The following is a 25,788-nucleotide window of genomic DNA, read 5'->3' as shown; positions in this document are numbered from 1 at the left end:
GCTGTGAAAAATAAACTACGTTTCAAGGAGATCTGCTCAAAATCTTTCAACGATAAATATTTAGAATTCTTCTATGTTTGTGTTCGAGAGGATTTCATTCAAAATGCCGAAGGGCTCCACTTAACGGTCCACCTCACCAAACACCAGATCCATAGTACCGATAATGGCAACTGCATCCGGCAGCAAATGGCCTCTGGAAATGTGATCGAACGCAGCCAAATGGGCAAAACCAGGAGCGCGGATCTTACATCTGTATGGTCTTTCGCTACCGTCACTCACGACGTAGACACCCATCTCACCCTTGGGGGCCTCGATAGCAGTGTAGGTCTCACCCTGGGGGACGGAGTAACCCTTGGTGAACAACAAGAAGTGGTGAATGAGGGCCTCCATATCCTCCTTCATCAGCGACTTGGCAGGAGGGGCAACCTTGAAATCTTCAACCTTGATTGGTCCAGGTGGCATGTCGTTGATACATTGCTCGATGATTCTCAGCGATTGTCTGAACTCGGCCATTCTGATAAGATATCTGTCGTAACAGTCACCGTTGGTTCCAACGGCCAGGTCAAACTCCACCTTGTCATAGGCATCGTATGGCTGTGACTTTCTGACGTCAAAAGGAATTCCAGAGCCTCTGAGCATGACACCTGAAAGACCGTAGTTGAGGGCATCCTCAGCGGTGACGACTCCAATGTCGATGGTTCTTTGCTTCCAGATTCTGTTGTCAGTCAGCAGCTCTTCTGTCTCATCGATTCTGTCACCAAACTGAGTAGCCCACATGTATATGTCGTCCAACAGACCTGCTGGGATATCCTGGGAAACACCTCCTGGTCTGACATAAGCACTGTGCAATCTGGCGCCCGACACTCTCTCGTAGAACTCCATCAACTTCTCTCTCTCCTCGAAACCCCACAGGAAAGGCGTCAACGCACCAACATCCATAGCGTGGGACAGAATAGACATCAGATGGTTCAAAATTCTGGTGATTTCGCCAAACATGGTCCTGATGTACTGAGCTCTGATTGGCACTTCCACGTTCAACAGCTTTTCCACAGCAAGTGCAAACACCTGTTCGTTGGTCATCATGGAAACATAGTCCAAACGGTCAAAGTAGGGCAACGCTTGCATGTAGGTCTTGGACTCGATCAACTTCTCGGTACCTCTGTGCAAGAGTCCAACATGGGGGTCAGACCTGATGATTTCTTCACCGTGCAACTCAAGAATCAATCTCAAGACTCCGTGGGCAGCTGGATGCTGGGGACCGAAATTCAGGGTGAAATGTCTAATCTTGGACTTTCTGGTTGGGAAGTCTGCGGAATCCGCGTTGGCCAGGTTCCAGGTCTCGTATTCGTGAGCCTCTTTAGCGAACTCCTCATACGAGCCCAAAGCAGACTCCAACTCGAGTGGAACTGGACGCAGCTCATTAGTTCCATTCTTTCTTATGGAGTAGAAGTCATTGTCCTCTTGTGTTTGCGCAGCTCTCAGAGGGTTCAAGGTGGAAAAGAACCTCGGGGTGGTCTTTGGTAGACTGCGAACAGTTTTCACCAATAACCGATTAGCCAACATTGTACACAACCTCAGCTAAACCTCAGAACAAAAAAGTAGTGAAAACGTGAGTAAACCGGTGTTCTATTGAGCTATGGTCTTGTTCTCATGCTCAATTCAACTATTGGCAAAAAAGAGGCTTCCATTGGCTGGATCGACAAAATGGGTTTCGCACTATGATTATTTCTCCACGAACTTTTTTGGGGCGGGAGGTACACGACCATGTTCCCGAGGTTTTTCCTACGGCTTCTATCTCGCCACTGATCCGAGTCAGTTACTCTTCCATTACAGACAGACTCTACGTTTATCTCAAACAAATTTATTCTTATTTTTGCAATGCCTCGTTCATCCGGCCGTCGTCCTGCTGCAAGAGCTGCCCCAAGAGCTGCTCCAGCTCAGTCTAGACCAGCCTCCACCATGGCCGCTCCAGCTCACCAAGCCCCAGCCCACCAAGCTCCAGTTCAATCCGCCCAACAGACCAGACAGCCAGGCATGTTTGCCCAGATGGCCTCTACTGCTGCTGGTGTTGCTGTTGGTTCCACCATTGGTCACACTCTTGGTGCCGGAATCACCTCGATGTTTGGAGGTTCTTCTGCTCCTGCCGAGGCTGCCCCAGTCCAATCCTATGCTCAGGAATCTGCCACCAAGGCCTGTGACGTTGATGCCAGAAACTTCACCAGATGTCTTGAGGACAACGATGGAAACTTTCAGGTTTGCGACTACTACTTGCAGCAGTTGAAGGCATGTCAGCAAGCCGCTTCCCAGTACTAGACAGGAAGAAGAAAAGTTGAAAAGTTGACTTATGCATATGGCCATAAAGCCTTTTTTGACACGCAGATGAAGATTTGAGACTCTGCGTAAAATAGAAGTTAAATATTCAAAGCTTAGATCTTGGCATGTATTGTAGCGTATATATGAAGTAGTTGTTTGGAATGCGTTTGTATGATGTGTCTTGGACAGTGGTTACAACATCATCCAATTGGTTCCTTAATTCCTGAAGATTGGGTATGGAACTGAGAACTTGGTCATTTATTCTGAATATTAATCATCGGAGCATATTTTTCGAGTTTCAAACTAATCTGTCACGTTTGTAAGAGAAGCACCTCCAGTGGCCACCAATCGCCTCCAACGGCCTTCAATGACCGCCACTCTCTAACATACATTATCTCCAGTCTCGACACCCACAAGTCGATTGAAGACTCAAGCCCCGAGGAATCATTTTGAATTAGCCACATAAGTACACTGTCATTATTTTGAGTTCAAAAAAACCAATAGAACCTTAATTTTTCACCCCAAAAAGAGCATTGACTTCAATCATTGGTCGTTTTCCAACCTGACTCTGCAGAAACGAGCCCCCATGAAAGTTTTAATTCGTATTAAAGCTTGTTATTGAAAAATGGATTTATTTCATTACTTAAACCAATACCGCATCCATATCAAAATAGCCATTCATAATTCTCAGCTACCTAAATTTCAACTATATCAATCAAGGCTCTCACATCTAGTACTCACTGACCTCTTCCACCGATGGACAGGTACACATCAGATTCATGTCTCCGAAAGTATCGTCAACTCTTGCAACTGTTGGCCAAACCTTGTTCTCCTTCAAAAATGGAAGAGGGAAAGCAGCCTGTTCTCTGGTGTAACCTCTTCCTTCCCAGTCACCACCGACCACGTCCTTCAGATCGTGTGGAGCATTCTTCAACACCTGGCCCCAAGACTCTCCATTGCCCAAGGCATCGATTTCCTTGCGAATGGAGATCATAGCGTCTACAAATCTGTTCAGCTCGTCCAGGTTCTCCGACTCGGTGGGCTCCACCATCAAGGTGCCTGGGACAGGGAAAGACATTGTAGGAGCATGGAAACCATAGTCTTGCAGTCTCTTGGCAACATCAATGGCCTCAACACCAAGTGATTTGAGAGGTCTGAGGTCAATGATAAACTCGTGTCCACAGTATTTGATAGCAGACTCCGACTTGGCACTGGAGCCCAAGAACATGATCTCATAGTAGTCCTTGAGCCTGTACATCATGTAGTTGGCATTTAGGATAGCGATGATGGAAGAGTACTGGATATTATCACCACCCATCATCTTGATATAAGAGTAACTGATAGGCAAGATAGAGGCCGATCCAAAAGGAGCAGCAGCCACAGCCTCAATACTTTGTGAGTTCGTGTGGGAAGTCTCGATCACAGGGTGGGTTGGCAGGAACGGAACCAGGTGCTCTCTCACACAAATGGGTCCCACACCAGGCCCTCCACCTCCGTGAGGAATGGCGAAGGTCTTGTGCAAATTGAGATGGCAAACATCAGCTCCCAGGTCACCGGGTGATGTCAGACCTACCTGAGCATTCATGTTGGCACCGTCCAGATACACCTGTCCGCCATGGGAGTGGATGATATCAATGGCGTCTCTGATACTTGGCTCAAAAAGCCCATATGTAGAAGGATATGTTATCATCACGGCAGCCAAATTGGCAGAGTGTTTGGCAGCTTTTTCAGCCAAATCGGCCAGGTCCAAAGACCCATTGGCCAGGCACTTCACAGCAACAACCTTCAGTCCAGCCATTGCAGCAGAAGCAGGGTTGGTACCATGAGCAGATACTGGAATCAAAACCACATTTCGAGAGGATTCTCCTTTTGATTCCAGGTATTTTCTGATTACACTCAGACCGGTGAACTCGCCCTGAGCACCTGAGTTCGGCATGAGCGTGGTGGCAGCAAAGCCAGTGATATCGGCCAAATCAGCCTCCAGCTCATTTATAAGTTGAGTGTAACCAGCAGCTTGGTCCTTAGGAACGAATGGATGAAGATTTCCAAATTCAGGCCAAGAAAGAGGAACCATCTCAACTGTAGCGTTCAACTTCATGGTGCACGAACCCAACGCGATCATGGAGCTCGCCAACGAAATATCCTTCTGCTGTAAGGCAAAAAGATATCTCAGCATGGAAGTTTCAGTGTGATAAGTGTTGAACACAGGATGGCTTAAAATTTGGTCTTTTCTGGTCCATTCAGAGCTGAAGACTGGCAATTGGGTGACATTGGCCAGGGCCCCAGAGGCTCCAGTGAAAAGCTCAATTAGCCCAGAAAGATTTTCTTTGGTGACAGTTTCATCCAAAGACAATTGAACAGTGGTATCGTTCACCTTGAACAAATTAAAACCATAATCAGAAACAGCACGGGCCAGGAATGAGTCTGCAGACTCTCCCTTCAATTGGACTGCAAAGGTGTCAAAAAAGCTTTTGGTCAAAACCACGTGCTGCGAGTTCTCTGAAATTTGAGTAGCCAGCAGTTTTGTGAGACCAAAAACTCTCGAAGAAATTTCTCTGAGACCTCCAATACCGTGGTAGACGGCATACATAGCAGCTATGTTAGCCAGCAGGGCCTGGGCAGTGCAAATGTTGGAGGTAGCCTTTTCTCTCTTTATGTGCTGTTCACGAGTCTGCAAAGCCAACCTCAAAGCTGGGTTGCCAAGACGGTCCTTGGAAACACCAATTAACCTACCAGGCATTTTTCTTTGCAGCTTTTCCTGGACTGCGAAGAACGCCGCATGTGGCCCACCGTAGCCCATTGGAACACCAAATCTCTGCGAATTACCAAGCACAATGTCGGCATTAAAAGTTGAAGGTGGGTGCAACAAGGTAAGAGCCAATAAATCCGAGGCAACGGAAAAAAGACCCTTATTTGCGTGGACTATTTCGGAGATTTCGATGTACCTCTTGATGGAACCAATGGAACCGTCGGTGGCTGGATATTGAACCAAAACACCGCATACATCTTCCTTTTTGGCTTTCAAGAGCTCCAGTCCTTCATCTGAGCCCAAGTCTGCAATCAGAATGTCAATATCTGACGTACTTGCTCTGCTCTTGATCACAGCCAGGGTCTGCTCGTGGACTTTGCCGTCCACCACATACGTCTTCTTCTTTCCTCTGAGCCCATGATAACTCAAAAGCATCGCCTCGGCTGCTGCAGTTCCCTCGTCAAGTAATGATGCATTAGCGACGGGCAATCCAGTAAGATCGGTGATCATGGTCTGGAAGTTTAAAAGACTCTGCAGCCGACCTTGCGATACCTCGGGCTGGTAAGGTGTGTAAGACGTGTACCATCCCGGGTTCTCCAGGAGGTTTCTCTGGATGACTGGGGGCATGATAGTTCCATAGTAGCCCTTTCCAATCAGCGACTTGGTGGTCTTGTTCTTGGAAGCAATCTCCTTCAGCTTGACCAGCATCTCGGACTCGGAATATCCCTTTGCCGGTTGGATTTTCAATGGTCTTCTAACCAGCACATTTTCGGGTACCACGCTCTTGATAAAGTTCTCGAGATCACCCTGTTTAACCACTGAAAGCATTTGGGAGACCTCGTCTGGAGAGGGCCCCAAGTGCCTTCTGGCAAATGTGTCCAAAGCAGCCAACTGGTCGTAACTCGAATCAAGAGTCTTGGGGTCCCAAACAGAGCCGTACTTCTTAGACGATATCTCTGCTTTTTCTCCCTGGGTGGCCATGTATCTCCGACATCCCAGTGGTTTGCAAACAGTGCTTCCTGTCTGATAAGGCACACAGACCGAGGGGGCTGAAAAATTTGCCAATACCCTCAAATTTTTGGCCGGAAAAAAAGCCGATCTGGCAACAGATCTCGTAGCATTTCTAAGCATGACAGAAATCACTATAATGCTGCAAAAAAGAGAGGTTAGTATACCGAAACACGCGTGGGATCGCTTATCTCTAGATCCGATAAGGAGTGCACCTCACAGACTGCTATAGCAACTTACGCGCCAATCAAAAGGATCCAGGGCTGACGATTGAGACGATATCCGAGAGAAAAAAGGAAGATCAGAAGAGTGAACGGGAAGAAAAACAGACAAAACCTTTGAAAATAAATTCAAGTGTTTGAACGGAGCGTTAGATTGTATTAGATCGGAGATGACTCTGTGTGACTCGTCATGACTCTGTCGACGGGGTCATAATGGCTGCAGCATTTGACTCGTCACCACCCTTCTTCATTTGAATACAGCCACGCGGAAATCAAATTAATTAGTTCATAAAATTGACTGGAATCCCTGGTACTTTCGCGTAGTGCGAATAAAGAATCTTATAAAATGCTTGAATAGTACAAGCCCCGAATCAGAAACCGTTTACTGCGTGGCTGGTCACCTCTCCATCATCCATCAATCAAATACCAAAACCGAATGCGCTTTTGAAACCCTCGTTATTCAATTTTGATTGCTTGAAACCCTTTCCCGCTCACGACACCGGCCCATTGCCCATCCACGTCCCACGTTACGTTGTTGATCTCGGAGTCTTCTGAATACGCATAGGCAGGCAGCTCGGTAAGACTATTGTCGAACAGATCTGCCGTTTTCGACCTTCTGGATGACCTATGTGTACTGGCACTGCTGGTACCTCCGGTGCTATTAGTTTCCATGCTCTTTCCATCCTGTGCAGGCGACTGGTCCGATTTCGAGCTCGATCTTGGGATATCCAGGTTGCTCAGATCGTACACGAACGCCTGGCAATCGTCTGAACCAGTAAGTAGCCAGTTTTTCGTGGGGTGCCATTCGATGCTGTTAATTGGAGCTTGGTGGTGGGATAATATCCGGATCGGAATTCCAGGATACCGTAGATCCAACACTATAACTCTGCTTCCGTGGGCTTCGACCGCTGCGATGTGGTTGGCGTTGTAATTTGAGGTTGCCAGTCTCAGTAGTGGAGTAGGTTTGAGACCAGGTGATGTTGAGCTCGATTGAGAAGGATTGTATGCAATAGGAGAGGGTGCAACTGACGAGGCTGACGACTTTATCTGGGGCTCGTAGATGATTGTGGAATGCTCCAGAGATCGCAAGTCAAAGACCCTTATCGAGCCGTCGCTGCTGCAACTGGAAAATACGTTTTTGTCTCCATACAAAAACTTCACGTCGAAAACCTCGCTATCATGTGCAATTAGCTGAGTTCTCGCCACACCTTTGGACAAGTCCCATAACGTGCATGTGGTATCGATGCTGCACGTTATAATCTGTTTGGGGTCTGCCACACACCAGTCAAATGAGGTCAAAGGCGGTAGCTGGTTGAGATTTTTTGTCTTCGAGTTCGACAACGCAACTCGTTCCACCAGTCGAAAGGGTCCATTTCCACCCTCCGGTCTGCCAGATAATTCGTATATCCTCAAACACTCCGATGCAGTGGCTAACCTCTCGGTCTGTGACGTTCCCAGGCTCATAGAGGGGTCCCATTGGAGCTTAGTCACTGGAAAATTCACGCTGATCTCTGCAATCTTGTGCATATCAAGTCCCTCAATCTTGGATCGGTCAATTGGCACGTTGGGATCACTTTCGTACGGCAAATTAGTTTCTGGAAACGAATACACCACCTGTAGCCTATTGGTTGTGTCCTCCCTGTAGCTGCTCAGAGCAATTCTGCTGGTGTGTGAGCCTCTGATACCCGTCCAGTCACACTGGTAGAGAGGATAGTGGGTTTCGTAGTACGACGACCGCATTTGGGGGCGGGAAATTGCATTTTGGTTGTTGAAGTTGTGGCTGTAACCCGTGTTACTGGTATTAATGGCGTCTGGATGGTTAGTTTCGATGACTCTGAAAGCCTTAAAAGCGATTCGAACGTAATATACACACCATAGTTGTAGTTTGAATACTGGTTATCCCCAGATATGGAGAAACGCTTGTTGCGTTGCCAGTACGTATCCATGTGGGCTCTTTGATATCCTGTTTGTGGGCTCAATCAGTACAAGGTCAAGAGTTGGCAAGAATGACGGAAAAGCAATTTCTCTAGCAACAAACAATTTGACGACAATCAAATACAAGACTAGCCCTCAAAATGGCCCGAAACCACCTTGAAGCAGTTCACAGTATCCATCAACCCACCACTCACACGAAGCTGGAGAAGGCTGGAACCGCCTTGATTCCGGGACACTGGTTAATGCACGCTTTTTCGGAGAATGAGACTGCCCGCTGCAGACGAGGCAATAATAACCGAGACAGTGCAGTACGTCAGTTTGAGGGGGATATCCGATATTTTGAGAGCAGCTGGAAGAAGGAAAATCGTGATTCAGATAATTGGTCAGAGGCCATGAGTCATAGAAAGAAAATTGAACCATGTACATGCCAAAAATACCAGCGTTGCTAGGATGATTATTTGACCGTTTGAAGTTGGCAGTCCGAATTTGACAGAAGGCCATACCTTATCAAAACATCAGTGTCTTTCCGCTACAACGAACGTGTCGCAAGACATATACGCTAACGTCACGTCATGTCAAATACTATGGAACTCTACACTTTATCATTTTTGGGGATGAAGAAATCTAAAGATTTAAGAAATGCTATACAGGGTATTTGCAAATGCGGCCAAAAAGCCATAGAAATAGATGCGACCAAATGGCCCATACGCGAGCGGAGCTCAACGCAGAAAGAGATTATTAGTTCTGTTGAACAAGCAACGAGTTCCCTGAAACCGGCAAACCTAACGCCAAAAATAAATGAGTGGGATGTTTGAAAACAGGACCCGACAAAGTGAATGTGATCGAAATGAAAGTGGGTCAGATGAAACTGTCGTTTCGTCTATAATGACAGGTTCAATTAAAAAATTGAAAATGATAATAAAACATAATGGCGAGACACAACTCGGAGTGTAAAAATTGTTGGTCAGATAGCTACCGCAACAAAGACGTGCGGAGCATCTTGATGATGATGATGGTTGATGATGATATGTGAAACTTTGAAAACGAGAAGACAACTGGGTCAGCTAGTATCTGGAGAAAAGGCAAGTTAATGCAGAGACACCGCGAAGTGAAGAATTGAGTTGTGATCGAGAATTTGAAGAATGAAACTGAGAAGTGATGAGCTTTGGAACTCCAGAAATGACGAACGGCCTTAGATCAAAAGAGCTGCAAAGAAAGCAACACCACCGAAGAGAGCACCGGAGATGGCCTGCTTGTTGGCGGAACCCTCCAAGAGAGAAACGGAAGCAGAGGTGGAAGCAGCGGCAGAACCTGAACCGGATGCAGAGCCAGAGGCAGCGGCAGCAGAAGAAGCGGCAGAGCCAGAAGCAGCAGCAGAGCCAGAAGCAGCAGCAGAGCCAGAAGCCGAAGAACCAGCAGCGGTAGTGGTGGCAGCAGCAGCAGTGGAACCGGCAGCTTCAGAAGTAGAACCGGCAGCCTCAGAAGTGGCAGTAACGGTCTCACCTCCACGGGAGTTAACGAAAGAAACACCCTCAGTAGCGGTGGAAGTCTCATACACAGTCTCGGTAGATGGGACAACGTTGTAACCGACAGAGGTGGTCAACACCTTCTCGGTGGAGAGTGGGCAGTAGGTAGTGTACACGGTCACAATGTCCTCAATGGTGGTGGTGAGCACGGTAACACCGGTGGTCAAAGTCGAGCCGGCCTCAAGAGCAGTGGTGGTAACCTCAGCGTACTCAGTGATGGTGACAGTCGATGCAATGTAAGTGTCGGCTGCTGGGGTGGTCACAGACTCATAGGTAGAGCCGGAGAGTGGGCAGTAAGTAGTGTACACAGTGGTGACACCTCCAATAGTGGTGGTAACCTCAGAAGCAACAGAAGTTGGCTCAACAGTCACAGTCACAGTGGAACCGGCAACTGGGGTGTAGGTTCCGGTGGTGGTGGCAGTCAATGGGCAGTAAGTGGTGTAAACAGTCACAATGTCCGAAAGGGTGGTGGTGACAACGGTGACACCGGTTGGGACGGCGGTCAAAGAGCACTTATCATCCTTGCACGAAGTGATGGTAGCAGTCACAGTGGACTCAGCAGTGTCAGTCACAGTCAAGACAGTGGAGGCGGCAGTGGTGGTCTCGGTACCGTTGTATGGAATGTACACAGTGTAAGAGACGTAGTAAGTGTCGACAGCACGCTTGACCTTGGAGCTGGCATCGTACACAGAGATCTCGAAGGCAGCGAAGAAGTACTCAGATCTTGGGTCCTGAACAACACCAGTGTGCTTAGATCCAAAGAGATCGAAATCAGCGGATGGGATCTTGACGGTAAGATCAATTTCGGAGGAGGAGGAGTCATCGACGATGTTCACTTTACCGATGTCCTTGCCATCCTTGAAGAAGGTGTTGTCAGATGGAGCCCAGTGAAAGTTTGGCTGTTCACCGACGGACACAATCTCGAAGTAAGACCATGGTCCAATGGAGGTAGGAACAAACACCTCCCAGACTGGGAATCCACCGGCATTCCAACCAGTACACCATGGAACGACTGGACCAGATGGAGCCGAAGGGGCAGTGGAGGAGTTGGTATAAGTAGCGGCCTTGGCAGAAGCCAACAGCGCAAAAGCTGACACGATAGCTGAGAACTTCATTATTCTTTTCTGGGAATAAGCGAACGGTGAAAAGACTTTGATCAGCTTTTGGTGAGGAAAAGAGAAGCAAAGGCTGAATTTTAGAACAAAGGGGCGGCTTGAATATGATATATACTCTGTTAGCTCGGCAAACCTCTTCGTGCATGATTTCTAGGAGTTGGATATTCGTTTTCGTAAAGGTCGTTAAGGTCGAAGAAGGGGTGCGCATTGGCAAAGATTTAGCGACTTGCATATTCATGCAGCAAAAAAAAGGAGAGGGAAAGGGGTTGCTGCATAATCCCTTCCAGATTTAGAAATCTGTTGATTCGGTCAGTATGCCTGTCAGCGCCCCCCTGGTCGGTTTGATTGTCTGGGAAAGGACGAAGTTAGCGCACTGTGGGCCGTGCCTGAAATTCTGAGCCGAAACTTCGTCAGCCGAGAACTTTATTGTTTGCCAGAAGATCCGCAAATTTAGACGTTTGGATGTTGGATTTCTTCTGCGTAAATGCTCGTGAAATCCGCACAGTTAATAATATATAGCACATGTAACGAATTTGTCTTGATGCATTATTGCTTAAACCTGATTCCACCTTATTGAGAGCGCGAACGGCTTCATGCACTGTGTGGAAAAAACGAGAGAAAGGAGTCAATTACCAAGAGATGTTTGTCACGTGATCAGGCTGAGGCAATATACTGCTTCCAGACCCAGGGTGTAGCGGGATTCTGGTCTGCGAGCTAGGGGGTCTCTCTACATAATGGCGCACATTCCGTAACCACGATGTCTCCTTTACAGGTTACCCTCGTGTCATGGTTTGATGAAACCTACTGGAGGCCATTCAGCATTCCATTTTAGAGAGCTCAGAATCCGCACGACTTGAATTTGATCCCCTTGAAGGGTACGTCAGAGGGAATATTTCGACGGACCAAACGAACTCTATTCCAAGTTTCATGATATCTCCTCCTGAAACTTTTTTAATGTGAGATTTCGGCTAACGCAATCGTTCTAAAAATGGTAGCTCAATTCAAATCTTGCAAGCAACATATAATGAGGAAACTGACATATGCTGATTTCAGCGTATCACATACGATTGCAACGATTGTCCACCCTGCGAATAAATGCTCGCATGGGGTGTGAAACAGGCTGCAGGTTGTGCAGGTTGCATACCGACGCGACGCTTTCGCGATTTCGAAAGGGGCGAAGGAGGTCTGTTTTTTTTTTCATGCTGTGCCTTAGGATGGCCAAATTCGGATTTGTTAACGAACACCCGGGACCAAACCGAAGGTGAGAATTTTGCTTGGATGTTAAGCATCTCGCAATCGGAATCCGAAAGGGAGGAAAGGAATATCCTAGTTTGGATGTGTGGAACTACTGTCTTTTTGGTCTTAATTTAGTCGTGATGAGACTACTGATATAGATCAGAATAACAAGGTATTCCTTTCGGTGGATTGTACCATTTGGGGTCAGCGTAGGGTGAAGAGGCGCGGGGTCGATGACTAAAACAGCGCACCACCACCTGAGTTTTCATAATAAGGATCCTCGTTGGTATCGCTAATCTGATAATTTTACCATATTCGGCGCCCAACAGATGCCTAGCGGCTAATGTTGCTGGAACTCAATAGATTTGGTACCCAGTACTTTGTCTGAAGACTCATAGAAACTTGATTCTCGAATATATAACCCGTTTTGCTTATGGAAGTCCATTTAGGTTTGTATTTAGGTCCGTATTTGGTTTCCATAGCAAGAAACCCTCCTTAACCATGATTTTCTCGACCGTACAGGCATGCAACTCTATTGAAGAATCTTGTTGACGCAAATCAAAGACCAGTTACCCTCTCAGGTATCACCAAATACAAGTGTTCAGATCCTAGGGGGTGAAACGGATAGCCGCGGTGTAGAGTGGAATTGGGATTAATGCCGTTCAGTTCCGAAGTCTGTTGGAATACAATAGATAACGACGGGCGTCAAAACGTTCAAGAGACGTTTTACTGCTATTTCGAGATAGTAATTATGTTCGCAAGAAGCCTCACGAAGTTTTAGAATTTCAGATCGACCAGCGATCTTTGTCTTAAGCGATCGAAGAAAAACTGACCTCGATGCAGACACACTAAGAGTTCAATTTAGACTTAATACCGAGAATGCTCGGGGTCGAATACTAAATTTAGTACTCTCTATAGCCAAACTTTGTAGGCAAATTCAATCGGCAGATTTAATGAAAACAAACCCAATTGGAGGTTGCATTACCCTACAAGTAAAGCATAATAGACTCACTAAGAGGTCTAGTCCGGAGTTAAACTTTTCAGTTAGAGTCTACGATCCCATAAAGAAAGGCACTGAGGCTCTGAAGCAAGCTAATTAAGCTTTTTACGGGGTGACCACCCCGTTGAAACCTTAATTTGCTGCCAAGAGGTAAGGGGAAAGCTGTAATGAAGAATGCAGGAGACCACAAAGTCCGATTTCTCGTATCCTGAGAATTTTTCGGAAAGTGAGCCATACAAAGTGACAAGTATTTAGCAAATTGTATTATCCAATATATGACAGAAGCGCGAATACAATGTCCTCAGCCCCATCTCTCAAGACAAAAGTGGCCTCAGCAGATCTTGGTAGATCTTAGTAGATCTTAGTAGACCTTAGCAGATCAGCCTGGTCTTCGATTCCACACCTGCATCCATCACCATAGCAAAATCATCGTGCCCTGAAAGAGGTAATCGATCCCTTCGAATGAAGCAATCAGCAGGATCACCCACACATGAGCTGCGCAGGAGAGTTACGGAACTGTCTTGCGAATAGTCGATTGATATGTACACCCTCCCCCAGATATGGAAATGGGGTATGAGGTGACATGAAAGTGCATTCCAGGGTGTCGAAGTATTGTGCGGTCTAAAATGTTCCAGGCTTTGGCCTATGTTTAATGCCTATGTTTAATGCGGAGCCTGAGACAAAAATCCTCGACGCGAATGAATTGTCGATGTCTGAGAGTCGTCTAAACATTTTACGATATGAACCAGACTTGCGGTGTCTGTCCGCTCCGAAAAACCATCGTGACCATGGTCAATGCTCTAGCAATAGGCATAATGTTTTAAAGCAGCTCAACTTTGGACCCTTTTTCCGATTCAAATAGGTTTTCATGCAGCTGTTACGTGCATTGATGTTTGAGGAAAAACCAAAATATACAATAGCCCATTGGGTTCACAATGAAGCTGCTAGCGTCTGCTCTATATTAATACACAAATGCGATAGGCATGATTTCACTGCCGCTTTACTATGGATATACTAATATACCTCTACCAAAGAGACGATATAGCTTCTCTGTATCTGCGCCGAAGTTAAACATTATGGTCCATTCTCGATGGCCTCATTTTTACGAACATGCACATCATAAAGCGCCAAGTTTTATCTACAATCTCACATGCATTCAAATGAATTCAAAGATTTATACATATATCCCTAGAGATAAACAAAACGATACCTTCCAGAACGGAGGGCAGAACACAACGAGGATTGAAAAGAATAAGCGAAAGCAAAGAAAGAGTATACTCCTCTTCTATTCCTGCTTAGTTCCTTAGAAACACTTGTGGTGGACGATAGAAGGTCCAGACTCGTCGTATTCTTGCTTTGAGATCCACATTTGTTGGAAAGTCGACAAAGATGCCAAGATGGAACCACCGATCCAGACAGAGTACTTACGCTCTGGTGGAGCAATGATCTTGACCTTCATAGAAGATGGAGCCAATGCAGTGATCTCCTTTTGCATACGTTCGGCAATACCTGGGAACATAGTAGTACCACCAGACATGACAATGTTACCGTACAAGTCCTTACGAACATCCAAGTCACACTTGGTGATGGAGTTGTAGGTGGTTTGGTCGATACCAACGGCTTCGAGACCCAAGGCACTTGGGTGGAACAAAGCCTCTGGGGCTCTGAATCTTTCGTTACCGATGGTGATAACTTGACCATCTGGCAACTCGTAAGACTTCTCAATGGCAGAAGACTGGGAAGAGGTCTGCAACTCTTGGTCAAAGTCCAAGGCAACGTAACACAGCTTCTCCTTGATGTCACGAACAATTTCACGCTCGGCAGTAGTGGAGAAAGTGTAACCACGCTCAGACAGAATCTTCATCAAGTAGTCGGTCAAATCTCTACCAGCCAAGTCAATTCTCAAAATGGCGTGTGGCAAAGAGAAACCAGCGTAGATTGGAACAACGTGGGTAACACCATCACCGGAGTCCAAGACAATACCAGTGGTTCTACCGGAAGAGTACAGGGACAAAACGGCCTGGATGGACACGTAGAAGGCTGGGCAGTTGAAAGTCTCAAACATGATTTGAGTCATCTTCTCTCTGTTTGACTTTGGGTTCATTGGGGCCTCGGTCAACAAGACTGGGTGCTCTTCTGGAGCGACACGCAACTCGTTGTAGAAAGTGTGATGCCAGATCTTCTCCATGTCATCCCAGTTAGTGACGATACCATGCTCAATTGGGTATCTCAGGGTCAAGATACCTCTCTTGGATTGAGCTTCATCTCCAACATAAGAGTCCTTCTGGCCCATACCAACCATGATACCCTGGTGTCTTGGTCTACCGACGATGGATGGGAAAACTGCACGTGGAGCGTCATCACCGGCAAAACCGGCTTTACACATACCAGATCCGTTATCGATAACGAGCTGGAAACTTTAGTTAGTATCATCATCCAATGATTTTTGGCATCACAAACTCAACATGAGCGGGACCTTATCCACAGTATTCAAAAAGTTGTGAATAATAAATTCTGGCACTTACGGCTGCGACTTCTTCTGTTGTGGGCGTTAGTTTTTTGTACTGTTTAAATTGATTGAGCAGGTGATTCGTTGATCTGATTGGCCCCAAAAAACCTTTACGTGTCCATCGCCGGAACAAATGGGACGAGACAAAATCTCACCCCTTGATTCGCGACAGGAGATATTCCAACACGAAAAAAAGGCAATTGGAGGCAACATAGAAACTTTTCTGCTCAAACAGGCCAGCTCGATGATGGATTGACGAATTTGTTGGGAGTAGGGTACAAGCCGGTGCCGATCGTCACCAGCCGTTGTAGCCCGACGAGATCTGAAGGGGCAGGCGGTAACAAGACAAAGGTGAATTCTTTGCCCTAAAATTCGAATCCAACTAGCAACCATCATCGAGAACCTAGAATTGCACAAATTGACTTACCTCCGTCCATTTTGAATAATTTCTAGATTAGTTAACTTGTAAATAATTACAGATGTTAAGTTGTAGAGAGTTGGAAAAGTGATCAGGAGGGGGGCGTGAAGATCTGAAAGGGGCTGTGGATGTGTTGGCACGTTAATTTATGGCAGTCACAAAAGTGAGCTAAGCACTTTGTGAGTGCACGCCCTTTGATAGATAGCGAAACGTCAGATCGAGTACGGAATTGTAGATCAGGTTTGATTGTGTATATACTGCACTAAATGGTAGTGTTTTGGGGGTCTTTTCACCTAGCAACAACCCTCTGTCTACGAGGATTCTTCTCGAGTTTCTGTTGTCTCTTTGACTTCACAGGTTCCTCCTTCAATTCCATGTCCTGTTTAGGCTTCGAAGCTGGTAAGAACTGTTTTCCTAGAGTCCACGCTTTGTAACCAGCGTACCCGGGGATCTGAATGAGTTAATAAAAAGATTCACAGGAATCATCAAAAAAGAAGCACGTACAGCCAGATACAAAAGCCAGACTTTGTTGGATCCAAACACCCACATCAAAATATGGCATATCAGGGTCATGTAAATGATGTCGAACATGTACTCCACAAGTCCACTTTGTTTCAAGTCCTGTCCAGCAGAAACCAAGGTCTCTCTGCCATCTTTAGTGGCAAATTTGGGCCTACCGGTTGTTTCCAAAACGTACTGACACAACCACGATGGAGAACTGAAAACCAGAGACTGCCATCTCGACTGTGGGCGATGGAAGTACCAGACCAAAACTATGGAGATTGCTTGGATTGAAAACGTCAGTAAATGTATTTCCTTCAAGATCTTGACATTTGAAACTGCTTGTTTCTTATCTGCTGCACCAGCCATGGTGATACGGAGCTAGATATCGAAATGGTGTCAAAAGGGTGATGATGGTACATTCGACATCTTCGATAGCGATATACTACTGGAGTGGAAATGGCACAGGGCTAAATGGCAGAACGGCACAGTCCAAAAAAATTTATACCAAACTAAAATGGCAATTGCTACAATCAATTTTTCCAAACATTAAACCCCCAGCAGATTATATAGAAAGATCAGAGTCAAAAAGTGTATTGATAAATAAATTTACAACCAGGGCCCTAACAACATCCAGCATTCTGGTTGGCATTGATGGCAGAACCACGGATGTTGATACCCGCCTTGCCAGCACCGCCTGTGTTGTTAGAAGAGGTGGCCATTTTCGACTTGATTTGCTGTGCCATGGTAGAAAACGCTTTCTCGACGTTGGTGGAGTCCAAAGCCGAAGTTTCCAGAAACTTCAAGTCCCTCGAGTCGGCAAATTCTTTGGCGGTGGAGTACTCAACAACCTTCTTATCAACAAGATCCGACTTGTTTCCCACCAGAAGCTTCATAACCGAAGATGTGGCGTATCTGTCAATCTCCTGGAGCCATTGGTTCACATTGTTGTAGGATTCCTGATCAGTTACATCATACACTATGATGATTCCATGAGCTCCGCGGTAGTAGGACGAAGTTATCGTTCTAAACCTCTCCTGCCCGGCGGTATCCCAAATCTGCAGTTTTATAACCTTCCCATCCAGTTCTATGGTCTTGATCTTGAAGTCGACCCCGATAGTCGATATGTAGTCTGGCGTATACGTGTCTTCTGCGAATCTCAAAAGCAGACAGGACTTGCCGACACCGGAGTCTCCAATCAGCAGCAGTTTGAAGAGGTAGTCGTATTCGTTATTCATGGAGATTAGATGTCGTGATTTGTGTGGAGATGATTCTTGAATAGACGGTGAACAGTCGGAGGTGAAGATGTCTTGTTCTGGGTGTAGTGATCGTCAACAGGGGGCAAAGGCAAACTGGAATTGAGATTGTGTTGCGCACGACTAATGTTTGGTGGTTTCTGGCCATATTTGAGGAACTAAGTACTGGTTAGTTTGCGTGGTGAGGGGAAATACGGAAAATACTGTATATGCTGTATGTATTATATATACTGTGTTTCTACCGTGGCTCAACGAGTATATAGTGGTGCTGTATCGGTTCAGATGCAGATTCAATGGGGATGATAGTGGATTTGTCGTATCGATTGCATGGTTCCTTATCTTTATACACTCGAAGAGTCTAACATGGACAGATACGACGTAAGAAAACGGTGAAATTTTTTATTTTAAACGTCAGACTGGATATTTTCTTATGTTTCATGCTAGTACTTCATTGCGGCTGGTACTAGGACCCATAGGTTCCATGCTGCTCAATTGCCAAGATCATTGACTGATTCCCATCGATCTCACCAAGGAACAGCCTTCATTGGTGTCTTGGCTGCTAGGTTTGATTTTCTGGTGATGACAACAAATTCTCTCACAACTCTACCAAATGATTAGTCCTGTATCGTCGATGCGACACGCCAGTCTTTTGCTAAGTATTTCACTGAGATCTTAAATCCCTAACAACCGTAGGCCTCTAACACTTCTCGCACGTCTCGTTTGGGTGTCTCTGCTATTAATATTTCAACTACTGTGCATCACTTTCAATAGTCAATTCTCACCGGAGAGTTCCAAAGTATATTATATCTATATGAGCATCTGATCAGCACGGCTGGGCCCCAAAATTAGAAAAGTAAAACAGTCAACAAAAGTGGGGAACAGTAAGGGATAAGGGCCTCGAGGGCTTGAGAATGCGAGGCTGGTGTTGGGATCAAGGCAGATGACCAAGTCAGATGATCAACATGGTTAACCAACGGAGTTAGCCACCCACTCAATAAAACTTGTCGACGGACCTGATAATGAAGGCCTGACAGTCAATTTTGATAATCAGAAACGAATAAACAAACATAGTGCATCGATCATACCACCAGATTCCAACCCAACAATATTATCCCCTCATCAAGCCCTAACAATCGTACCCACCACGAACATTGCAAGTTCTAAATCCACCGTATTCCCTTCATTTCTTCAAAATGAAATATGCAACAGCCGCCAAAGCAATACCAACTCCAGCTACCAACGGCAAGGAGGAACCACCAGAACTCGATCCAGAAGAAGCAGCAGCAGCCCTCTTTGGAATACCTCCGGCGACAACACCAATCTTCATGCCTTCCAGCATCTCCTTGGCATCCTCAGAATGTCCGATGTCGTCGAAGGGCTCGGTAGAATCCGTTCCACCGCACTCCATGATGACCTCCTCTCCACCTGGATGTTCGTCTAAGTATTCGGAGCAGTCGAAGACCTCGCCATTGTAGACTATCCAAAGGTCTTCACGTGTATTGTGCTGGGCGATCTCGTCGAACGTGTAGCTCTTCACGGACATTGTGTGTGATATGACGTTAATAACTGAGAGTATCGGCGATCAGAACACAATTTATATCTAAACGAAAAATGTCGTCCAATTGGCAAATTTGGATTTACAACATCGTTTGTGCTAACCCGATCTGGACATTTTTTGCGACGTCCAAATTAGGCAACTTGAATGGTGCACGACGGCAGTTGCACTGGAACGCTTCCGCTGGAGTTGCCTTAATTTTTTGACATTTTTCAATCTTTACACTCCTAAACTAGTACATACTGTCATCAATCTGTCCTTTACTTACTCTCCTTATAGTTGCTCGAGATCCAGCTCAGAGCCTCCGTCAGTCCGATCCCGTTGATCGCGACCGTGGGTATGACACACCATGTGTGGTTCTCTATTTTCTCCAGTTCCATCTTGTCAATGATGGCTTTGGGTTTGAGCGCCCCGTCAACGTCCTGTTTATTGGCAAGAACCACTAGTAAACAGTCTGCCAGCTCCTTGTCCTTGATCACCTTCCACATCTCGGCCTTGGACTGCTCCAGTCTCGTGAGATCAGAGGAATCCACCACGTAGATTAGACAATCCGTCCCCGAAAAATAGTGTCTCCACAAAGCCCTGATTCTCTCCTGTCCACCTATATCCCATGTATGCATTGTTATATTTCTAAACTTGATGGTCTCCACATTAAATCCGACAGTTGGGACCGTATTCTCGGCCTTTCCGAGCTTTAGTTTATAGAGAATGGCTGGTTTGGTTAGTTTTCATAGTTTGGTGGTGATCTCCGTGTGTAGGGTACTTACTGGTCTTTCCAGCATTGTCCAGACCGAGCATAAGAATTCTAAGCTCTTTTGACCGAAGCTGAAACAGTGTTAGTTGATGGTCTGTTGAACGATACGGGAGGATCGCTGCCTTTTGGTGAAGTTGGTTGCCCCCTGCTTCACCTGCTCCCGTTGAGACTTCATGTGCAGTCTATACTTACAAAGATCTTCGAAAACGACAATCCCATGGTGCAATATCAATGCTATCTCCGATCACCAACTGTAATTCAATCAATTGCCAATCACCTGTACCGAAAAGAAAGACGGGGAGAATAATATCCAGCTAACTTGAGTATCTCGGCCTCAAACCGAATGCACAACCATTTTGAAAAAACGCGTAATCTCTTTTCGCGGAATTTGAAATTTCGACGTGTTGAGCACATTGCCTCTTTCGGACGTTTAATTAGAATCGGGCCCCTGGGAGATGTCAAGCAGTTTACGGATGATATGCCTATAACTACGCTATTTTTTTACCGTTTCAGTTGATCATTGTATTTGTTCCCTAGTTTCATCTGACTTCGCATTTAATTCATTCAAAAATTGTGCATCCTTGCCCACCTTGTCTAGCCACCTCTTCACCAGCTTCTCATTCTCTTCAGCCAAAGATTTGTTTCTTTCGTTCAAAACATTATTTTCAATCTGTAGAGACAGAATTTCGTCATTTATAACCTCGAAATTCTTGAATTTCAGTTGGTTCTCCTCGGTCATAAGATCTAGCCGTTTGGACTTCTCTGAATTGGACACCCTCGCACGTTGTAAATCCCGTGAGAGGCTGGTGTTTTGTGATTTTAGTCTTGAATTTTCCGATTTTAATTTCTGGTTCTCCTCTGATTTTGATTTCAGATCTTGGTGGACAGATGATGTGTTGAATAGTGAGAGCTCAGACTCTTGCATCTGTATGACCTCCGTCATTCGATTGACTGAAAAGTTAGTCCAGGGGAACTTTTAAAGCGCAGCAGCAAACCAATCTCCGTTTTTTCATACTTACATGACTGAATTACGTTCGGAATGTCTTTGGCATTGAAAGCGTTAATCCGGTCATCCCTCGCCTTGAGTCCATCCAACAACTGAGATCTCCAGTCCATAATCGTGGGGAGAGATAAGCTTCGCAGATATATCAGCAAAGTGAAATGCGCCTACCAATTGCCAACTTTCACTCTCACTCTATCGAGAATATCAAAGTGAAAGAGCGCTTCCCAACTCAAACGGCTCAATGCTATCTGGGGCGGGTCAAGATGGAGGACGATAACAAGTTTGGTAAAAAATGCCCGGAAAGCCACCGGAATGAATCCGGAATGTGAGATGATCCAAGACTTGATTCTTCACGTTTTCGTCTTGAAAAGTCCTGCAAGACTTGAAGATCACGAACTAAGAGTGTTTGATGAGCTTTCTCGTTGAAGTTTTATCCACGTGAGAGTTCTCCAGCGGTCCTTCCAGCGGTCCTTCCATCTCACCTCGGCTATTTATGCCGATACTAAGCCGTGACTCGATACATACAAACCTACTAACCCGGTTCTAGTTGTATCGTTGATCGTAACAGTGTATTCATGATTGTTCGTGTATAAAGTTTAAAATAACATATAAAAGGCAAAGCTGCCGGTCGTGAGCGGCAAAGATGAACAAGAGAATAACGGAAGAAATAAGACGTGAAATGGGACTCCCCCGCGTGAAAAATGTATAACTTTGAAAAGAGAAAAATAGCGGAAGAGGAGCGTAAATTGACATGTGCAAACAGGAAACAGGCCAGCTTTGGGGACATGAGAATGAGTGAGACTAGCAGAGAAGTCATGAAATCATCAAACATAATGGACAGATAAGGAAAGAAGACCAGGATTCATCCTCGCCTTTACTTTCACTTCATCTCCATGAAATCATCAAACAACATCGAGTAAACAGCATCCTCCTCCTTCTTCACAGGAGAAAGATCGTCGTCCTCTCTCTTGACCTCGTCCTCCATGATCGAGTCAAACCCCAGTTTCTCATCCTTGTACTTCTGTAGCTTGAAGGTGGCCTCATCCATGAGGTTTGTGGTAAATGTATCCAGCATCTTCCAGTCGATATCGAGCTCCTCTTCGTGCGACGCCGTCGATAGAAGAACCGGCGAGGTGGGTACGGTGTTGATCATTGGATATGGCTGTTCGCCATGTACGTGTTGTTTCTGTCTCTTGAGCTGCTTCAGGCGCTGCGCAGGAATCGAGTTCGTGCTTTTTGACTTGAACAACTTGGAGTTGGCCATGTTGGTGGTACTGTTGGAGGCACTGCTAGAGAACAACGAGGGTGTGATTGTTCCACTTGTTGGTAACGACACGAATTTGGGACGCGCAGTGGCCCGAACGTACTTGCCGGTGAGTTTTTCGATGATCTTAATGAACTTCGTCGCGGTCGAGTTCCACCGAGAGATCGATTCCAAAACCCCCTTGACCTTTCCAATAGACTCTATCCATCCGGCCGATCTGGCCGAGTTGAGGTTCGACTCCGAGCACAATGCCGCAATAGGGATGAGCCCGGCCTGGAACACGTAATGGGTCAGGTACCACACGGCAAGAACGGATGGATGCTTTCCGATATCGTCCTGGACCGTCCTCTTCACGAACATGTCGATGGTGTCGATGGTGTCGTTGGCAGCGGCCATGCACACATTGTAGGCATCTGGAGACTCGTTTTTCCACACAAACGGCCGGAACAAAACGATCTGGAAATTCTTGACTCGCCAGTAGAGCTTCCACTCGGCCAAATTTGTAGATTTAAAGTCGATCGTGGAGAAGTCCTGGCACATCAGCGACCTGTTGAAATCCAGACAGTTCTGGACCGAAAGCTGTTTCTTCGATATCAGCCTGCTGTAGATGGGCGTGATCATCATCGACAGTTTGGTGTCCTGGTCCAAAAGTGCCAGCTTCTCGTCGTGTGTGTCCAGGCATCCGGTAGTCTTGCAGTCAACAACGCTGAGATCGGGCAAGTTAATAGGCCGGCCGAACGTGATCGAAAAGTTCAAATCGAAATTGTACAGGATCCACCAGAGCTTGCGCTTGTAGTTCCCGCTGGCCAGTGCATCCTTGTGTAGGTTTAGCGACATGGCCATTCTTACAGCAAGCCCCAGATAATTCCAGGAAGTGTTGGGCTTGTTTCTGAGTTGCGTGTAGTTACTCAGCAGGATCAGCGAGGTGAGAATTGATGAGTTGCCCGATTCAAACACGATCTGCTTGAGCGACTCCTTGGCACACTGGTAATAGTGGAGGTCGATCTTGGAATTTTCGCCGTTTAGGCACCAGCATCCGATTGCAAGCACCACGTTCAGCAGGATCTTCCAGTTGGTTTCGTTCTGAATAGTCACTTCTCCCCTGAAACATTGTAGAAAAGTGTCTTTCTTGAGAACAGGGTGGATCTCGTGATAATTTTTAAAAAACGAGAGCACAAACTGGTCCTGGATGAAGTTCGATTGCAGTTGGGTCTTCAAGTTGGGCAGCTGAAAGCTGTCGAACTCGTCGTAATCGCTGAACGAGTTGGATCTCGAGAACTTGGGTGGATGCTCCATGTCCATCGAGTCCAACGTCGAAGAATTCAGCGAGCTCGGCGAAGAATTTTGTTCTTCGTCAGAATATTCGGCAGAATGGTTGCCCAAAACAATGGGCACCACTCCGTTAGAGGTTAGGTACTGGTCGATGGACACGTCCTCCGGAATCAGTTTAACAAGTAAATTTTCTAGCTGCTGCACCCGTTTTTCAACCTGAGTGAGATGGGCTCTGGTCAATGGAGACCGCACCATTCTGGGCGAATAAACGCATTCCCAGTCGTGGTTGGAGCACTTGAGACACTTGGGCAGTTCCTTGGTGCAGCGAAGCTTTCGCTTTCGGCATGAGTCGCACGCCTGTTCTATGCTGTTATCGAGGTCCTTGAGCGACATGATAGTGAGGCGGAAGCGTAGGTTGAGCGCTTGAGCAACGGTTGAAACCAGTTAACCAGCGCAGAAAAAACGGAAACTAGTAACGGTGAAGAAAACAAGCCAACCTGGCAAAATCAAAAGGCCTCAGTGTAGATCTGATGGAATTTTCAAAATCCCCTCTCTTCCCTCTGTGAAACTTTGTATGGCAAATTTCGGCTGTGTTGTGGAGTCCGGGCGGGGTTCTTCTGGTTTGGAGGGGGTGCACGAAGAAGATGGGACCGCTCGAAATCTGGATGGGTTCAGTAACGGTGTGTTGTGTTGGTGAACAGAGCAAGTAGGGAGCAATTTTTGGCCAGCTTTAAGAAGACATTGCGGATCGCGACCACGCATGATATATCGGCGCGCCATCTTGGCGCCGAGTAGTGCATCAAATTGGCCTCAGCCCTGGTGTATCAGGTGAGCTTGGAAGATCCGATCACGTTGTCAATACATTGTCCGGTTTAGAGAGCGTATTGTTAATACAGGTATATGCCCGTCTTTCTCGGAGAGAACTGCCCCAAAACTCCCAGGAAGCACGATTTTAGCCCCTTCTTTTCAGGCCGAAGTTTTTCCGATTGGTTTTGAACCGAGGGTGTTTTTCACGCTACAACTGACGTTTTTTCGACCTTTTTATTGTTCCGGATGTTGCTGGGTTATTCGGCTAATGTAGGGACTTCTGACGGGTTTGTTCCTCGTTTTGATCAGTCTTTTGAGCACCATTAACGTGTGTTTATAGCATCTTTTCGGTAACAACGGTTTCTACGGCGAACTAAGTATGCACACTACGAATGGCTGTAGTCCCGGGCTTCGCGCGGGTTTCCCGGGATGAGCAAGACGCCCAGAACCGTCCGTTCAGAGGAGTAAACCGGTTCACTCCGAGGACTGCCGTATTATACCGGGTGAAGAAAACAGGCCTAAACAAGGTGTTGGGAAATATACACCCCCTCCCATCCCGTGCGGTGCAATTGTTGAGACATGTAGAAGAGACATCCCACTACACACCCCCTATTTATCCCCTCCGTGTACACCGACCCCTCTCTTGGATCCCCTCACAATATTTCACCCCTCCTTCTTGATTTTGTTGGTAAATAAGGTGGCTGAATCTGCTTTTGGAACTATTGTCCCTCAGCGCCCTTATTCGGGAATATTTGGCTATCTCACTTCCAAACTGGGACATAGTCACCGCTACATGACCTGAGCGTTTTTTATTTTTTTTTCGGTGAGAATTTAGTACAGCGGTTCTCACCACTGCCCTATTGATACATTGGTTTTTGCACGATCAATTCGACGCTCTCTCTTTCTCCCATTCGGGATGTATAGTCGTGTGTTTGCATATTTAGCTCTGAGGTGATAAAAGAGGCCTCACAAGGGTCGTGTATACATTTGCAATAAACTCGGGGATAGCCTTAATGGCATTGTCGAGGAGAGAGAGTCCTCAACCTTGAGTGATTTCAAAATTGGTTGCAACACCATCTAGACCCCCCATTAGCACTAAATTCTCAAACTTTAAAATTCCCAGGTTTTTCCGAGACTAATAGAACATTCGGAGTTTACTTGGGTAGTTCCGGGCTCTTGCAGTAAAGAGTATAGCGCCGTGGGTGTGTGACAGCTTGCATATGTTCACTAGTTTGATCGTAGAAGGGGTACCGGCACCCTGTCATCGGCAAATTGATATACGATCCAGGGTTGATCTGGAAATCTGGGGGGGTCGATAAAGGTTACAATTACCACTTTCATTCTTT

General features: G+C 46.3%; 13 protein-coding genes across 13 annotated transcripts; 1 reads left to right on the top strand and 12 right to left on the bottom strand.

Annotated features, from left to right (window-relative positions):
* Nucleotides 1-120: 120 nt before the first annotated feature.
* KUCA_T00002047001 (uncharacterized protein) lies at nucleotides 121-1,563 on the bottom strand (the record flags this gene model as incomplete). Its single annotated transcript, XM_022604289.1, has 1 exon — nucleotides 121-1,563. One exon carries the CDS (start codon nucleotides 1,561-1,563, stop codon nucleotides 121-123), a length of 1,443 nt encoding a protein of 480 aa, XP_022458085.1.
* A 315-nt stretch (nucleotides 1,564-1,878) lies between these two features.
* Nucleotides 1,879-2,313, top strand: KUCA_T00002046001 (uncharacterized protein; the record flags this gene model as incomplete). The annotated part of the gene is made up of 1 exon (XM_022604288.1): nucleotides 1,879-2,313. The coding sequence occupies one exon, from the start codon at nucleotides 1,879-1,881 to the stop codon at nucleotides 2,311-2,313; it is 435 nt and encodes a 144-aa protein (XP_022458084.1).
* Nucleotides 2,314-3,043: 730 nt separating this feature from the next.
* KUCA_T00002045001 (uncharacterized protein) lies at nucleotides 3,044-6,193 on the bottom strand (the record flags this gene model as incomplete). The annotated part of the gene is made up of 1 exon (XM_022604287.1): nucleotides 3,044-6,193. One exon carries the CDS (start codon nucleotides 6,191-6,193, stop codon nucleotides 3,044-3,046), a length of 3,150 nt encoding a protein of 1,049 aa, XP_022458083.1.
* Nucleotides 6,194-6,747: 554 nt separating this feature from the next.
* KUCA_T00002044001 (uncharacterized protein) lies at nucleotides 6,748-8,167 on the bottom strand (the record flags this gene model as incomplete). The annotated part of the gene is made up of 2 exons (XM_022604286.1): nucleotides 6,748-8,102; nucleotides 8,161-8,167. 2 exons carry the CDS (start codon nucleotides 8,165-8,167, stop codon nucleotides 6,748-6,750), a joined length of 1,362 nt encoding a protein of 453 aa, XP_022458082.1.
* Nucleotides 8,168-9,418: 1,251 nt separating this feature from the next.
* Nucleotides 9,419-10,867, bottom strand: KUCA_T00002043001 (uncharacterized protein; the record flags this gene model as incomplete). Its single annotated transcript, XM_022604284.1, has 1 exon — nucleotides 9,419-10,867. One exon carries the CDS (start codon nucleotides 10,865-10,867, stop codon nucleotides 9,419-9,421), a length of 1,449 nt encoding a protein of 482 aa, XP_022458081.1.
* A 3,539-nt stretch (nucleotides 10,868-14,406) lies between these two features.
* On the bottom strand, nucleotides 14,407-15,489 carry KUCA_T00002042001 (uncharacterized protein; the record flags this gene model as incomplete). Its single annotated transcript, XM_022604283.1, has 1 exon — nucleotides 14,407-15,489. One exon carries the CDS (start codon nucleotides 15,487-15,489, stop codon nucleotides 14,407-14,409), a length of 1,083 nt encoding a protein of 360 aa, XP_022458080.1.
* Nucleotides 15,490-15,654: 165 nt separating this feature from the next.
* KUCA_T00002041001 (uncharacterized protein) lies at nucleotides 15,655-16,008 on the bottom strand (the record flags this gene model as incomplete). Its single annotated transcript, XM_022604282.1, has 1 exon — nucleotides 15,655-16,008. The coding sequence occupies one exon, from the start codon at nucleotides 16,006-16,008 to the stop codon at nucleotides 15,655-15,657; it is 354 nt and encodes a 117-aa protein (XP_022458079.1).
* Nucleotides 16,009-16,444: 436 nt separating this feature from the next.
* KUCA_T00002040001 (uncharacterized protein) lies at nucleotides 16,445-16,900 on the bottom strand (the record flags this gene model as incomplete). The annotated part of the gene is made up of 1 exon (XM_022604281.1): nucleotides 16,445-16,900. One exon carries the CDS (start codon nucleotides 16,898-16,900, stop codon nucleotides 16,445-16,447), a length of 456 nt encoding a protein of 151 aa, XP_022458078.1.
* A 254-nt stretch (nucleotides 16,901-17,154) lies between these two features.
* On the bottom strand, nucleotides 17,155-17,769 carry KUCA_T00002039001 (uncharacterized protein; the record flags this gene model as incomplete). Its single annotated transcript, XM_022604280.1, has 1 exon — nucleotides 17,155-17,769. One exon carries the CDS (start codon nucleotides 17,767-17,769, stop codon nucleotides 17,155-17,157), a length of 615 nt encoding a protein of 204 aa, XP_022458077.1.
* Nucleotides 17,770-18,967: 1,198 nt separating this feature from the next.
* On the bottom strand, nucleotides 18,968-19,330 carry KUCA_T00002038001 (uncharacterized protein; the record flags this gene model as incomplete). The annotated part of the gene is made up of 1 exon (XM_022604279.1): nucleotides 18,968-19,330. One exon carries the CDS (start codon nucleotides 19,328-19,330, stop codon nucleotides 18,968-18,970), a length of 363 nt encoding a protein of 120 aa, XP_022458076.1.
* A 272-nt stretch (nucleotides 19,331-19,602) lies between these two features.
* KUCA_T00002037001 (uncharacterized protein) lies at nucleotides 19,603-20,140 on the bottom strand (the record flags this gene model as incomplete). The annotated part of the gene is made up of 2 exons (XM_022604278.1): nucleotides 19,603-20,054; nucleotides 20,110-20,140. 2 exons carry the CDS (start codon nucleotides 20,138-20,140, stop codon nucleotides 19,603-19,605), a joined length of 483 nt encoding a protein of 160 aa, XP_022458075.1.
* A 473-nt stretch (nucleotides 20,141-20,613) lies between these two features.
* KUCA_T00002036001 (uncharacterized protein) lies at nucleotides 20,614-21,212 on the bottom strand (the record flags this gene model as incomplete). Its single annotated transcript, XM_022604277.1, has 2 exons — nucleotides 20,614-21,047; nucleotides 21,116-21,212. The coding sequence occupies 2 exons, from the start codon at nucleotides 21,210-21,212 to the stop codon at nucleotides 20,614-20,616; spliced, it is 531 nt and encodes a 176-aa protein (XP_022458074.1).
* Nucleotides 21,213-21,979: 767 nt separating this feature from the next.
* Nucleotides 21,980-24,028, bottom strand: KUCA_T00002035001 (uncharacterized protein; the record flags this gene model as incomplete). The annotated part of the gene is made up of 1 exon (XM_022604276.1): nucleotides 21,980-24,028. The coding sequence occupies one exon, from the start codon at nucleotides 24,026-24,028 to the stop codon at nucleotides 21,980-21,982; it is 2,049 nt and encodes a 682-aa protein (XP_022458073.1).
* Between the last annotated feature and the right edge of the window lie 1,760 nt (nucleotides 24,029-25,788).

This window comes from Kuraishia capsulata, genomic scaffold, assembly GCF_000576695.1.
Source record: "Kuraishia capsulata CBS 1993 genomic scaffold, Kuraishia_capsulata_scaffold_2, whole genome shotgun sequence".
NCBI lineage: Eukaryota > Fungi > Ascomycota > Pichiomycetes > Pichiales > Pichiaceae > Kuraishia > Kuraishia capsulata.
Note: the sequence above shows the minus strand (reverse complement) of the source record. Positions and strands in the feature narration are given on the sequence as shown.